General features: G+C 37.3%; 1 protein-coding gene across 17 annotated transcripts in view; it reads left to right on the forward strand.

Annotated features, from left to right (window-relative positions):
• POGZ (pogo transposable element derived with ZNF domain) overlaps nucleotides 1-16,049 on the forward strand; it is a 49,449-nt gene that overhangs the window by 6,638 nt on the left and 26,762 nt on the right. For 6 of the 17 annotated variants that reach the window (XM_070607003.1, XM_070607006.1, XM_070607011.1 and 3 more), the window contains exons 2-3: nucleotides 6,735-6,859; nucleotides 7,832-7,990. In XM_070607003.1, coding sequence (XP_070463104.1) covers nucleotides 6,736-6,859; nucleotides 7,832-7,990 — 283 coding nt within the window. In that variant the 5' untranslated portion in view covers nucleotide 6,735. Of the gene's footprint in view, nucleotides 1-2,764; nucleotides 5,375-6,734; nucleotides 6,860-7,831; nucleotides 7,991-16,049 lie in introns of those variants that run through there. The other 11 variants (XM_070607008.1, XM_070607010.1, XM_070607012.1 and 8 more) reach the window with 6 other exon arrangements.

Here is a 16,049-nt window from a genome sequence, read left to right on the forward strand (position 1 = left end):
TTTAACAAAAGAACAAGCCACACACCAAACAGCTGATGACAGGCAGAGTTTGGATTATTGGCTAACATTTTTCTATTTAAACTTGTTACTGTCATAACCTTTGCTTTTGAGATATAGAGCTACTTCTGTATCTTTAAGTTCAAGCATTACAATAATACTTTGAGAAAGAATACAGAAATAGATTTGCGTCATGTCATTTTGACTCACTGCCCTCTGAGAATAGTATTCAGAAGTTGAAGAGGCAAGAAGACTTGATATATTTAGCAAACCAACCCATAAAGGAATTGTAAAGGAGTCACAACCAGAAATTTTAGAAATGGAGATTAGATTAAAGGACTTTGGGAAATTGTTTTCACAAAAATTACTTACCAGTCAATACTGATAATAACAAATACTGATAGTAACCCTAATTTTAGAGGATTATCATCATGACGCTCCAGTTGTATGAGGAGAAATTATATACTTGGGCAAGTTTCACAGGTAGATGATTATAGGGTAAAACAAACTAGATGTATATTAGTTTTAAAAAATGTTTTTACTGTGTAAGATGTAATCATTTGAGCAATTCACAGGAACCTGTTCTACTCATCTCTGTTGCAGAGAAGATAAATATTTTAAAAAGAAATGATAATTCTTCATGCGTAGAATGTGGGATGATTTTTTTTTTCATTTTTCCCTTCAGAACATGGATTCAGTTTGATTATGGTTTCTCAATGTTGGCACTCTTTACACTTTGGGCCAGATAAGTCCCTGACTGTCCTGTGCATTGTAGGATGTTTAAGTACCCCAGGCCACTACCCACTAGACAGATGTTAGCACTCCTCCCCAACTCCATCCCTAGTTGTGACTACCAAAAATGTCTCCAGACATTGCTGCATGTCTTCTGGGGGGCAAATTATCTCCCTTTAAGTATCACTGAAAATCCACTGGCATGTGTAAAGATGATGTCCTTTGTGATCTAGGTTTCCCTTTATGTAACCTACCTATAGCTGTTGAACCCAAGGCCCTTCTGCAGGTATGCTGCACAGCATGGGCTCTGCCTGGTATATGTTGGAGAACACTGGGATATGATGAAATTTTTTTAGCTCTATTGGAAATTCTGTTGAAGGTAGAAATGAGCTGTTCATTTGTAAGTCAAAGTGTAACCTTTTCATTTATCTGACCCCGCCCCCCCCCCCCCCCCGCCGTTTGCTTGGAAAGAACCTTATTAGCTATGTGCTATGGATAAACATTTTGTTACGAATAGTTGAGAAATTTGTTTGATATCTTTGAGGTGATCTGTCTGTATCTTGGCATTCAAAAAAAGGCAGTCTTTAAAAAAATAGTTACTTGCTAAACATGTCCTGTTTGTTAACCTTTGGTTGTCCTTAAAAATTTTTAACTATATGTGTATTCTGCCACTCGGGAAAATGATCCAGGCATCTTGTTAGGGGAAGGGAAAGGGACTACATACAGGGGGCATAGAGTAGGAGTGGAAGAAATGAGAATTGTTTGATAAATACAAGACTGAAACATCTCAAGAATTTGAGGAGAAAATAGGATTTTGTTTTAAGTTTCTAAGACAAATATTATTTGTGGATGTGGAATTTTTCTGCCAGATGACGTAGCGGCAAAATTAAAGATAGCTGACTAATAATGGTTGGGGGTTGATATAGAGATAATTTTATATTTAAAATGAGCGGAAAGCCCCTTAGCATCTAGACTCTGGTCTTGGAATATCATTCCCTCCCAAAAGGAATCAGGGCTCCTTGAAGAAGTGGCTGATTCTGGCTCTTGGGCAGGAACTGTATGAGATGAGCCTGGAACATCTTATCTGTCAGATAGCAAGAACCTTATCAAACACTGCTAAGAGTTGTGTCAGAAGGTCTCAGCAGCCTACTGAAGTAGTTCCCACTGGCCAAAATAGGATGCTTTCAGTATCAATAAAGATAACCGCAGTGGATTACAGCACATCAAATACATTTAAATCTGTGACATAACAGTAAAGAACAAGCTTATTAGTCACTTTGGGGAAATGCCACCAAAACGAATCATTTTGAAAACTGGTAAATAAAAGGAAAAAGAAGCAAGATAGGAAAAATCAAGACTTTTACTATATGAACTGCTCTACTAAGTAACCAAATAGTATTTGTTTGTTTGGTTTTTTTTTAAGATTGGCCCTGAGCTAACATCTGTTGTCAGTCTTTTTTTTTTCCTTCTTCTCCCCAGAGCCCCCAGTACATAGTTGTATATTCTAGTTGTGAGTGCCTCTGGCTGTGCTATGGGGAATGCCGCCTCAGCATGGCCTGATGAGCGGTGTCCTGTGCGTGCCCAGGATCCGAATGGGCGAAACCTGGGCTGCGAAAGCGGAGCATGCAAACTTAACCACTCAGCCATGGGGCCGGCCCCAAATAATATTTTTTTTAATAGAAATGTTCTATTTAATAAATGAGGAAGGAATGATAGATTTAGAATGACTAGATCTAGGCACGGAGTGTACCTCCTGATGGAGGAGTACATCACCGTTGTGGGTAGTCTTAGGGGGAAAAAAGTTAAACATGTATCTAATCATGCATGTAGATCCACCTATCAATTTCAGGATGTACTGAGGACAGAGGCATATATTAAATGCTATGTGTATGTGATCAACTATATCCAAACTGTAGAAACTACAGGAGGTGACCTGGTTCTTCAACAAATAAATTGCAAGGGAAAAAAAAAAGATGAAGGGAGGCCTATAAATTAAAAGAGACTTAAGGGGCCAGCCCAGTGGCGCAGGGGTTAAGTTCGCACTTTCTGCTTCTGCAGCCTGGCGTTCGCCACGTCGGGGTTCACCAGGTTGGATCCCAGGTGTGGACCTCCACACCGCTTGTCAAGACATGTTGTGGCAGGCATACCACATAGGAAAAGTAGAGGAAGAGGGGCAGGGGTGTTAGCTCAGGGCCAGTCTTCCTCAGCAAAAAGAGGAGGATTGGCCGCAGATGTTAGCTCAGGGCTAATCTTCCTCAAAAAATTTTTCAAAAAGTTAAATAAATAAATTAAAAAATTACTTATTAAAAAAAAGAGAGACTTAAGAAACTTACCAAATAATTATGGCATGTGGACTTTATTTGGATCCTAATTCAAATTAACATTAACATTTATTTGAGAGAATTTGAAATTTGAATGTTCACTAGATACTAAGGGACTATCAATTTTTTAGGCATGTAGTGGTACTATGATTTCTTTTGGTATATAATCTTTTTGTTTGTTTTTTATGACGGCTTTATTGAAATATCCACATACTGTAAGATTCACCCTTTAAAGTATACAATTCAGCGAGTTTTAGTATTTTCACGGACTTGTGCGACCATTACCACATTTGACTTTATAACTTTTTCATCATCCTAAAAAGAAACCCCATAGCCACTAGCAGTCGCTCCCCATTCCCCTCTCCTCCCAGCCCCTGGCAAGCACTAGTCTACTTTCTGTCTCTAAGGATTGGCCTATTGTGGGCATTTCCATATAAATGGAATCTCATAATATGCAATTTTTTATGACTGGCTGCTTTCATTTAACATACTAATCTTGTTTTCAAGGTTTATCCATGTTATAGCATATATCAGTACTTCATTCTTTTTCTCTATGTATTTATTTAATTGGGGTAACATTGGTTTATAACGTTATATAAGTTTCAGGTGTACATCATTATATTTTGACGTCTGTATAGGCTACATCGTATTCACCACCAAAAATCTAGTTGCCAGGTATTTGATCTTTTCAAGTCCTTATTTTTTAGAGCTGCATACTAAAATATTTATGAATATGTTATTACAGATTTGCTTCAAAATAGTATGAAGGAGAGGGGATGTAGGTGAATCAAGGTCGGCTTTGAGTTGATAATTTTTGAAGCTGGGTGATGGATGCATGTCTGTTTCTGTATTTCATTAAAATTTGTAACTCATTTTAAAAATAGTGGAAAAGGAGTCACTGCAGTCTTGATTCAGAGACTCATAGCTGTGATATGATCAAAGTTTGCCCCTTCACTTGTGTACAGTATGGTTTTCAAATTTACTGCCCATCCAAGTTTTCCCCTTGATGTAGCACTCTGTTCCCTTTGTGCTGGCCTTTGATTTCTGAAATCCACATTTTTACCTGGCAGTATTTTAGAAGAAATGAAAATGTTGCTTAATTTAGTAAGGATTGAATTTCAACGTGTTTGTTTTTTGGTGTGAGAAGTGTTCAAGTCTATGAGTACATTTATCTTTTATAACAAAATAGGGAAGAGAGAAAATAATTCCAGGTTTTTTCCTTCCTTGTGAGAAATCAAGTGAAAGGTTTGGTGTGGAAAGAGGTTAAACATGAGTAGAACGATAGTTTGGGAAGATCTGTACATTTTAGTACTGCATATTTAGCAATTCCTGTCGTCTTTGATCAGAAATAGTTGAAAGGAGACTGTATGCCATGGATGACTTGAAAGACAGCACAGAGAATGGTGAGGTTTCTTTGTTGAACATTTTGGTAAAAACAGTAAATATAGCATTTTTTCATATTAGTGAAGACTTCTTTTTGATAACTGGGAAACTACAAGAAGGATGCTAAATTTTTATTTTTCGTTTTTAAAATTTGGGAAATGCTTAATTTAGGTTGATGTATCTATTGTGGCATGGCCCTTGCTTTCAGCAGAGTTAATTTTTTGGCCCTGAGCTATAGATCAGAATGTAAAATTAGTGATCACATTCTGAGATAACAGAGTCTGGGTCAGAATTGAGGACTAACTGAAAAATTTTATTTCACTGTCTTTCAGAGGTGTTTTGGGTGCAAGCCTGTAAAATATGCTCAGTCAGCAGATGTCTTATTTTCTGGGTTGACAAGCCTTAGTGGTTAACTCCATCTTCTATGCTATAAAAAACTTGAAAAATGTTTTCTAAGTTGAATTTTGTTTTCATTTTGAATCTTTTGATTTACATTGGTTGTCTTGGCAGAGCGTATACCTGAGGAGTTATTTTTCTTTCTCTTTTCTTAAAAAGTAGGTAACAAACATCCTTCTTTGCCATCTTTTCACATCTACCCTTCCCGCTCTGGTTCTTAAGAGTACCTTTTTCATGGGAGGAATAACATGATTTGACTTTGGTCAGAAAGAAGAAACTTTCAATATTGTTATTAAAATTAATTGCTTCACAACGTAAAACATAAACTCACTTTCTTAAGGTAGTTTAAATAGTTGAGGTAAATGATGAGCCTTCTGGATTTGCTATTAAAATACCCACAGGCATAACATTGGAAACCAGTTTGCATTCAGATAGCTTTACTTATTCAGAAGGAGAATTTTCTACAGATTGCTCAGCATATGCGTGGAGAGTTTGCTTGCAGCTGGTCAGAGCTGAAAGAAGGCCCTTGGAAACCATCTGTAGAGGTTATCATCCACAGTTTATGTTCATTCTGCTGGGTGTTTGATATTTATGCATTAATTATCTGTTAGCTGTGGGCTCTAAGAAAGTTATGTAGCAAAGAACAATCGTATAAAATTAATAAGTTAGAAGAAAAAGCTATTTGGAATGTTACCTTTTTCAGTGGAACTAGACTGGAAAATCCAGAAGTGTGTGTTGCGTAGTCTTGTCTCAAAGAATGCCTGTGATATGGATTTGGCTTCTTTTTGATTCAGTTTCTGGCTAGCATTGTCTTTTGTATATATATATTAGATATGAAATTAAGAAAATGTAAGTTGATATCTTAGATCTTTTTCTTACCTTGCTCATAACTTTCCCCTTTGTGGTTTTGGTTTGGGAAGACGGATAATTAAAATAGGACATTAGAGACCAATTAGAAGCAAGTTAAGCACTTTACCCATTAAAACTGTGGGCACTTGGCTATAGGTAACTCACTGGGGCATTGCTAGGATATTTTAAATTTTCAAGGGGACAACGCCATCTGTTGGGCACCTCCCAAAGTAATATTATCAAATTGTATGTACCTAATTAAGCAGAACAGTTAGTTAGGTTGGTTGTTTTGTTTTGTTTTTGGCTTGGAGGTGAGGTGAAAAAATTTCTGGGATACTAAGAGCACTGAGAACCTGTGCGTTAAAGGCTTTGTCTGAGCATTGAGCAGTAATGCTACTTCCCTTCCAAGACAAGTTGACCTTTAGTCAACTAATATTGGAGGGCAGAATAGCTAGAAATAGCTCTTTGTTTGCGCTGCAAAGATGTAGGCTTTGTTTTTTAAAAGTAGCATGTAATTTTAGGCAATGTTTTCAAATTAAAGGCTGACTCCAAAATCATGGTGGAGTACAAGGTAGTAGTAGGGCCAGGACTAGAGTGTGACAAGGGAGGTTCTCATCTTGGGTGCAAAATTTAAGGGATTGTAAAAAGGTTCAGTAATCAAGATACATAGTATTTTATAGTATTTTAGTGTATAATTTTAAAAAGATCAATATTAATGCAAAAAACTTCAAAATGAACAAAATATCAATTTTAAAGAAAGACAGGATCTGACCCTGCACTTGGATGATTAGTCTAATCCCAGTGCTAGGTGTTATAGATTAAATTTCTATAATCCTAATTATTAAATAACTTGCTGTGGACTCTTCCACAATAATTTTTTTTTCAAGAATAAAAGTTATAATTCTGTAACCTTGAAATTGGGGAGAGGTTAGGGGAAATGGTAGAGGGAGAACAAGGGAGTGGGTCACCAATAGATTCGAGAATCTGACACTCTATTTTGTGTAAAACTCTGTCTCCCATTGTGAGGTCAGTATTATTTAATCTTTTTTCTTGTAGCATGGCGGACACCGACCTGTTTATGGAATGTGAGGAGGAGGAGCTGGAGCCATGGCAGAAAATCAGTGATGTCATTGAGGATTCTGTAGTTGAAGATTATAATTCAGTGGATAAAACTACTACAGGTAACAGAAATTCTTTTAATCTAAGCTTGTTGTTTAAATTGACTCAGCTGAATGGCGTTTTTGTTGAGAAAGTGTGAGGTGGAGAAAGAATCCAGAGATGCCTCCTGTGGCACTGGTGCTACCTTTTTTTCCCATGCCGAAGACTGTAAATGCCTCAGTTTCCTTATAGATAAACCTAGAAGCACTATAGTTAATTCATTTAAAACATTGAGAGTTGGGTTAACCAGTGTTTATCAAACATCTAGCAATCCTCCTAGCAAATGATGTGTGGATGAGAATACAAAGTGGTGGTGGTCATTTACGTACCCAGTCAAAAACAGGTTCCCGTAGTCTTGTTTTTTTTTCTTTGTTTGTTTTACTTCAACTTGGATTCCTTTGTGAGTTGAGGAGAATTTGCTTTGTGTTTGCCTTCATGGACAGTTTACAAACTTAGGCTTGTTAGCTTCTCTTTCAAAAAAGTGATGTTGCAGGGTCAAATTCTAGATCACCCTGAATTTAGAAAGTGAATAGTAGTTCTTTTCTCCCCTAAATTGTATCTGTTGCTCTCTTTATTTTTATCTTCCCTACCTTGAGATCTGAAAATGGCATTAGTTTGGACTGAAATAGGACACAGTCCAGGGTCTTGTGGATGGCTTGCTATGCATGGTTCTGAATACCAGTAGTGGTGGTGATAAACCTTTGAGTCTAGAGGTTTGCTTGTGCTATATAAGCAAAACATTAAAATCCCGGTTCAGTGAGCTTGTGATCTAACTTAACCAGGAAATGTGAGACAAAGAAGAAGGCATGGTGTCTCATTGGTGGAGTGAGGGACAAGTAGGAGGAAAAATCAGATGAACAGTTGGATTTACAAATAAAGCAGGAAACATTTTGGCTGTAGAGGCCTACAGCAAGATGAAAAGGGAGGATTAGGACAGTATCCGTTAGTGTCATCTGTCCCTGTCTCCGAGTGACTGTGCCTCCCCTTCCCCACAGTTTCTGTGAGCCAGCAGCCAGTCTCGGCTCCAGTGCCCATCGCTGCCCATGCTTCTGTTGCTGGGCACCTCTCTACATCCACCACCGTTAGTAGCAGCGGGGCACAGAACAGCGACAGTACAAAGAAGACTCTTGTCACACTAATTGCCAACAACAATGGTAAGTGGGATTATTGGGAAATTCTTCCTGGGCTAGAGGGGTGAGAGAATAAAAAAGGTTTTAGGAATAGCTGTACCTGTTTAGTTTTAGGTACTGATGAGGTTCTGCTAGTTGGAGTGAATTTAGTAATGATTCTCTGATATGGAAGTGATTCAGTAGGTGGTGCTGTTCCTTTTGAGTTAGTGCTGAACTTATGCTGGTATTTCAAGTCAGAGGGCAGCTGATTCTTGCTGCTGATAATTTCTAGGAGAGAAAATATAAACCCCAAATTGCTAACTTACAGAGATCTGGGGTTTTTTTGTTTGATTGTTTTTGTTTTTTTGATTAGAAGAGCCCCACTAGTTTGGTAAGAATTCTCCCAGGGCAGGTTTGTTTTCTAGTTTCTCTGGCAGCTTCATTTGGTTATTTGTTGCTGGGTATGGAAGATAGGATAGAGTTGTTGTCTACCTGAAGGAAATGGTGAAAGAGTAGTGTTTTTAGTGCATATATTGACTAGAGAGTCTATATAGTATTGGTTTCTATTTCATTTTGGTGACTGTGTTACACTCTGAAGATGAGTTATTGGCAAGTTATGTCTCAAGATTCATAACTAAAATAAGCACTTTCATAGAATCATTGCGTTGCTGCAAATGACTTATTTTTAATTATTCTATTTCTTTTAAAAATATATCTTTATTAATACAAGAATAATATGTGCATTGTAGAAAAAGTAGACAGTAAAAATAAGTAAAAGGAAGGAAAAAAAATTTTAACCGTAGTCCCACTACCTGGAGATAACTATTTGTAGCTCTTATCACATACATATGTGTACTTTTATACTTCTATATGCTATCTGTAGTGTTTACTTTTTAGAAAAATGGATCATACAGACTCTACATTATGCCTTGCCAGCTTTTTTCCCTTAATATGTAGTGAATATTTCTCATTTTAGTAAATATTTTTCTGTAACATCTTTGATGACTATTTCGCATTGTTTGGTTAACTATTACTAACAATAGGTTGTAGAGGGGTATATTGCTACGTTAAAGAGCTACTGTGAACATCTCTGTCTCTATTTCTTTTCTCACATCCTTAGTTCTGAGAATACATTTCTAATGTCAAATTGTTGGATCAAAGGTCATCACAATTTTTAAGGATTTTGATTGATGTTTTTCCTGGATTGGACATGTGGAAGTGTTGTATCAGTTTATATTTCCGTTAGAAGTACATAGGGTGTTCTTATTTTTGGATATAGCCATTTACTCCTCTATTGTTGGACATTTATTACAATCTCAAGGTTTTTTTTTTATTACAGACAGTGCTATGGTGAGCATTCTCAGGCATTCTATCTGTGCCCACGGTGTAGCATGTCTGCAGTAGAAAGTGAGATTACTGGGTCAGGCATTTAAAATTTGATAGACAGTGTCATTTTGCCCTAAAAGATTGCTGTAAATAAGTACCCACCAAAGCTCTTTTACCATATTGTTGCCAACTTCAGGTATTATCAAACTGAAATCTTTGTAATTTCCACAGGTTCTTTTTTCAATCTTTGGTTACTGAAAATATGGTTTTTATCACATGGAAAATCCTTAGAATTTTTTAAAACTTTAATAAATAGAGACCCTTGTATATATAAAGATGAGGAAAAACTATCTAGAGAATTCTTTCATTTTACAGATGTGGAAATCAATGCCTAGAGAGTCTAAATAATGTGCTTAAGGGCAAATAGTTGGTAAGTGACTAAACTGGATTTGAATTATCTAGACTTCAAAGCTTGTGGCCTTTCCACTGTATTATATTGCTTTCCTGTGTTTCTCTTAAAATAATCTGTCAAACTGCTGTTAGAGACCAGTTTAGCTAAATTTTTCTTTAATCCCAGGATTCCAAAGCCCATGATGAGCATCTCATGACACACTTTCCTGGTTCCCTTGACTCCGTGAATGGACCTTTGATTCCTAGGTGGGGCTTGTGTACAAATTTTTTAAAAAGTGTATAAATTGTGGGGCCAACCTAGTGGTGTAGTAGTTAAGTTCGTGTGCTCTGCTTCGGTGGCCTGGGGTTCGTGGGTTCAGATTCTGGGTGTGGACCTACACACCACTCATGAAGCCATGCTGTGACAGGCGCCCCACATAGAAAAGAGAGGAAGATTGGCAACAGATGTGAGCTCAGGGCCAGTCTTCCTCACCAAAAAAATATATATATATATATTTTAATATATGTATAAATTAATATATATCAATTTACTTATCTATATATAAATATAGATAAGTAAATTAATTTTATTTACTTCAAAAACCTCTAGTAATCAAATTAAAATGTTAACCCATGTTGATGGTTAAAAAAGAAATGGCTATAGGCTAGTAACCACAGTTATATATGTCTTGTGGGTTCTTCCAAAAAATTTTCATGCATAGATAAACACATTAATAGATCCAATTTGTCTGGCCCTTTTTTTTTTTGTATGATACATACAATTCTGTAACATTTTTATCAGATACTCTTGAAATGCTAGCCTAGGCATAGGGATGAGACTTCAGAATAGAGTGAATAAAAACTGTTCTCTCTTACAACCCAGTTCCCCCATAAGCCTTCAGTTTAATTGTATTAGTATATTGTCTGCTTATTACATTAACAACATAGCAAGGGAGAATAACTTTTAAGCACTTTAGTGTTATTTCACTTAGTGTACTAGATTCTTTAGAAAGTTGAAAAGTTGTCTTTTTTTCCTACACCTCACTCTCCTTTTAGACCAGTTTTAAAATTAGTCTGGCTCTTGGTTACCAATAGCAGTCTCCTCCAATAATTAGATTTTAAAAGACTGTGCTTTTTTGGGCATTGATTTGGGTTTTATCATTTACTTGTTTCTCTTATTTTCCTTGCCCCCTCTACATAAAAAGCATTTCCTTGACTCTTGATTTTAAGGAACATTTTTATATATGTGGGAGGGAGGCCAGGGGTTGTGAAAGAGCAGAAGCATACTAATAGTATTTACAATGGTTTAGTGCTATGCTGGGTGGTGGATTTATCCACAAGCTCCACAAGAGTGTTTGTTTTTATCATATTTTATAACTTAAATGTATGTAGCATCTTATATGAATCAAATGTTAAACTATAATTAAGATAAAGATTATCTTAAAGGGATGAATGGGATGAGAGGAGGGAGCATGGACACAATTTTGTCCCGTACTCTAAAATACCTCTTGTTCCATGGAGACTGATAGTTGGTTAAAAAAATAATAATAATAATCCTTTCCTATTCAATGGGGAAAGAGTACTTTTTTCAACAAATGATACTGGGACAACTGGATACTTTTTCCACATGGAAAAGAATGAAGTGGCACCCCACCTCATACCATTTACAAACATTAACTCTAAATGGTCAAAGACCTAAATGTAAGAGCTAAAACTGTAAAACTTTTACAAGTAAATATGGGTGTAAAGCTTTATAACCTTGATTTAAGGAATGGTTTCTTAGGACACCAAAAGCACCAAAGCCACAGAAAAATAGATAAATTGGACTTTATAAAAATTAAAACCTTTTGGACGTCACCATCATGGCGGAGTGAGCTTGCCCAGGACTCTCTCCCCTCCAACATACAACAAAAGTGAGCAACCATATTCCAACAGAAAATACCCTAAAAGCACAAAAATCCTCAGAGAGTCACGGCAGCCACACGATGGACGGCGGAGAGGCTGGAGTGCACCCTTGGAGGAGCTGGAACAGGCTAAGAGAGATCTTCACTCCCTCCCCTAAAGACTGGGATCACTGCTGCAGGAGGCTCCGTGAGGGAGGGAGTCAGGGAGGGGTCTCGCATCCACGGGGTCGCCAGGACTCCCAGGGCCCTTGCAGCCTAGAGGGATGCCCTCTAATGGGGCGAAGGCTTTCGTGCAGGGGTGATCTCATCAAGCCAAGACCCCAGGAGACCAGACAGCTAGAGCTGATCGGAAACCTGGGTCTGCGCAAAAGAGAAACTGCCCCTCCCCCGACCCACATGGTGCCATCTTGGCTGAAGGCGTAGGGCTCAGAATACGCAGCTCTCGACCCCTGTCCAGTGGCGAGAGGCTGTAACTGCAACCGAATAATATCACAATGGGAAAGACCCGTCCTTCCAGCATCGGGCAATTCATCAAATCTCCAGACTAGAGAGAAAACAAGCACCCAGAATTCAGTCCTGAGGACACAGAAATAAGTAAACTGAAAGACAATGAATTCAAAATAGCTATCGTCAAAAAACTCAGTGAGGTAAAAGAGAATATAGGTAAACAATTCAACGAGTTCAGGAGCTACTTCACAAAAGAGATTGAAACTATAAAGAAGACTCAATCAGAAATATTAGAGATGAAAGACACAGTGGAAGAGATAAAATAGGGATTCCCTGAATGCTCACGTGGACACCATAGAGGAGCAAATCATCATAATCGAAGATAGACATGTTGAAATGCTCCAGATAGAGGAGGAAAGAGAACTGAGACTAAAAAGAAATGAAGGAAGTCTCTGAGAAATATCTGACTCAGTGAGGAAATGCAACATAAGAATTATAGGTATTCAAGAAGGTGAAGAGAAAGAGAATGGAGCAGAAAGCGTGCTCAAAGAAATAATAGCAGAGAACTTCCCAAATCTAGGGTATGAGCGAGAAATGTGTGTGGAGGAAGCTTTCAGATCTCCTAGATTTGTCAATGTGAAAAGACCTACTGCAAGGCATATAGTAGTGAAACTGTCAAAAATGAATGACAAAGAAAGAATACTCAGGGCAGCAAGGCAGGAGAAAATAACTTACAAAGGAACCCCTATCAGACTTTCAGCGGATTACTCTGCAGAAACCTTACAAGCTAGGAGAGAATGGAATGACATATTCAAAACTTTAAAGGATAAAAATCTTCAGCCAAGAATACTCTATCCAGCAAAAATGTCCTTTGGATATGAGAGAGAAATTAAATCTTTCCCAGACAAACAAAAGCTAAGGGACTTTGTAGCCACGAGAGACACCCCTTTCTCCCTCCCAACGCCCAGCTACAAGAAATCCTCAAGAAGGCCCTTATGCCTGAAAAAAGAGAGAAAGGGGTCACAAAACAGAGTAAGGAGACCAATAGATAGACAGAATCAGAATAGGACAGCAAATATTCAACTATAGTATTAGGCTAAAGGGAAGGAAAACACCAAAAACAAGACAATCTTGTCACTTTAACCATAAACTCACAACACAAGTTGGAATAAGATATGAGAATAATAACTTAGGAGGGGAGGAGGAAAGTGACTGAATCAGTTTAGACTAAGGAAGTAAGAGGCCATCAGAAAATGGACTATGTTATGCACCAGATTCTGAATACCAAACTTCAGGGTAGCCACTAAACTAAAAAGCAGAACAGAGACACAAAAAATAAATAAGGAAAAAGCAAACACAGCATAAAAAACTGCATAATTCAATGGGTATACCAAAACACACAGGAAAAGAAACAAAGGAAATGCAGGAAAACTGGAAAATGAATGATATAATGACAGCATTAATCCCTCATACATCAATAATCACCCTCAATGTAAACGGATTGAACTCTCCGATAAAAAGACACAGAGTGGCAAGATGGATTAAAGAACAAGATCCAGCAATTTGTTGCCTTCAGGAAAGACATCTCAGCTCCAATGACAAATATAGGCTCAGAGTGAAGGGGTGGAAGACGATACTCCAAGCTAATGGCAAGTGAAAGAAAGAAGGTGTCACAATACTTATATCAGACAAAGTAGACTTCAAGATAAGGCAGGTAAAGAGAGACAAAGAAGGGCCAACATATAGTGATCAAAGGGACACTCCATCAAGTAGAAATAATGCTTGGAAATAACTGTGCACCCAACACAGGAACACCAAAGTTCATAAAGCAACTATTAACAAACCTAAAAGAAGATAGCAAAAATAACACAATAATAGTAGGAGACCTCAACACCCAACCCACATCATTGGACAGATCTTCCAGACAGAAAATCAACAAGGAAACAGTGGAATTAAATGAAAAGCTAAAACAGTTGGACTTAATAGACATATATAGAACACTTCATCCAAAAAGAGCAGAATACAGATTCTTCTGAAGTGCGTACAGAACATTCTCAAGGATAGACCATATGCTGGGAAACAAGGCAAGCCTCTCTAAATTTAAAAAAATTGAAATAATAACAAGCATCTTCTCTGATCATAATGCTTTAAAGCTGGAAATTAATTACAAGAAAAAAGCTGAGAAAGGGACAACGATTTAGAGACGAAACAAAATGCTATTGAACAAGCAGTGGATCATTGAAGAAATTAAAGAAGAAGTCAAAAAATATCTGGAGAAAAATGAAAATGATAACATGCCATACCAACTCATACGGGATGCAGCAAAAGCTGTATTAAGAGGGAAATTCATCTCAATACAGGCACACCATAACAAACGAAAAATCCCAAATAAGCAATCTCAAATTACACCTAACTGAATTAGAAAAAGAAGAGCAAACAAAGCCCAAAGTCAGCAGAAGGAGAGAAATAATAAAAATCAGAGCAGAAATAAATGCTATTGAAACACAAAAGGCAGTAGAAAGGATCAGAGAAACAAAGAGCTGGTTCTTTGAGAAAGATAAATAAAATCGACAAACCCCTAGCCAAACTTACAAAGAAAAAGAGAGAGAAAGCTCAAATAAACAAAATCAGAAATGAAAGAGGAGAAATGACAAGAGACTCCACAAAAATACAACAGATTATAAGAGAATATTACGAAAAACTCTATGCCAACAAAATGGATAAGCTAGAGGAAATGGATACATTCCTAGACTCTTACAACCTCCCAAAGCTGAGTCAAGAAGAAACAGGCAATCTGAACAGAACAGTCCACAAGGAAAGAGATTGAAACAGCAATCAAAAGCATCCCAAAGAATAAAACCCCAAGGCCAGACAGCTACCCCGGGGAATTGTACTAAACTTTCAGAGAGGATTTAATACCTATCCTTTTCAAGCTATTCCAAAAAATTAGGGAGGATGGAACACTTCCTAACACATTCTATGTGGCCAACATCACTCTGATACTAAAGCCTGACGAGGACAGCACCAAAAAGGAGAACTATAGGCCAATATCACTGATGAACATAGATGCAAAAATTCTCAAAATTTTGGCAGCCCAAATTCAGCAATACATCAAAAGGATCATACATCACGATCAAGTGGGATTCATACCAGGGACGCAGGGATGGTTCAGCATCTGCAAATCAATCAACATGATACACTGCATCAACAAACTGAGAAATAAAAACCACATGATCATCTCAATAGATGCAGAGAAAACATTTGACAAGATCCAACAGCCATTTATGATAAAAACTTCTAACAAAATGGGGATAGAAGGAAATTACCTCAACATAATAAAGGCCATATATGACAGACCCACAGCCAACATCATACTCGATGGGCAAAAACTGAGCGCCATCCCCCTGAGAATAGGAACGAGACAAGGATGCCCACTATCACCACTCTTATTCAACATAGTACTGGAGGTTTTGGCCAGAGAAATTAGGCAAGAGAAAGGAATAAGAGGAATCCAAACAGGGAGTGAAGAAGTGAAACTCTTGCTGTTTGCAGATGACATGATCTTATATGTAGAAAACCCCAAAAAGTCCATTGGAAAACTAATATAAATAATTAACAACTACAGTAAAGTTGCGGGGTACAGAGTCAACTTACAAAAATCAGTTGCTTTTCTCTACTCTAACAAAGAACTTACAGAAAGAGAATTCAAAAACGTAATTCCGTTTGCATTTGCAACTAAAAAAATAAAGTACCTAGGAATAAATTTAACCAAGGAGGTGAAGGACTTATGCAAAGAAAACTGTAAGACATTACTTAGAGAAATTGATAATGACTTAAAGAGATGGAAAGAGATTCCTTGCTCATGGATTAGAAGAATAAACATGGTTAAAACGTCCATACTACCCAAAGCAATCTACAGATTCAATGCAATCCGCGTCAGAATCCCAATGACATTCTTCACAAAAATAGAGCAAAGAATACTAAAATTCATATGAGGCAATCAAAGACCCTGAATTGCTAAGGCAATCCTGAAGAAA

Source organism: Equus przewalskii, unplaced genomic scaffold (genome assembly GCF_037783145.1).
Source record: "Equus przewalskii isolate Varuska unplaced genomic scaffold, EquPr2 ChrUn-10, whole genome shotgun sequence".
NCBI classification, from domain to species: domain Eukaryota; kingdom Metazoa; phylum Chordata; class Mammalia; order Perissodactyla; family Equidae; genus Equus; species Equus przewalskii.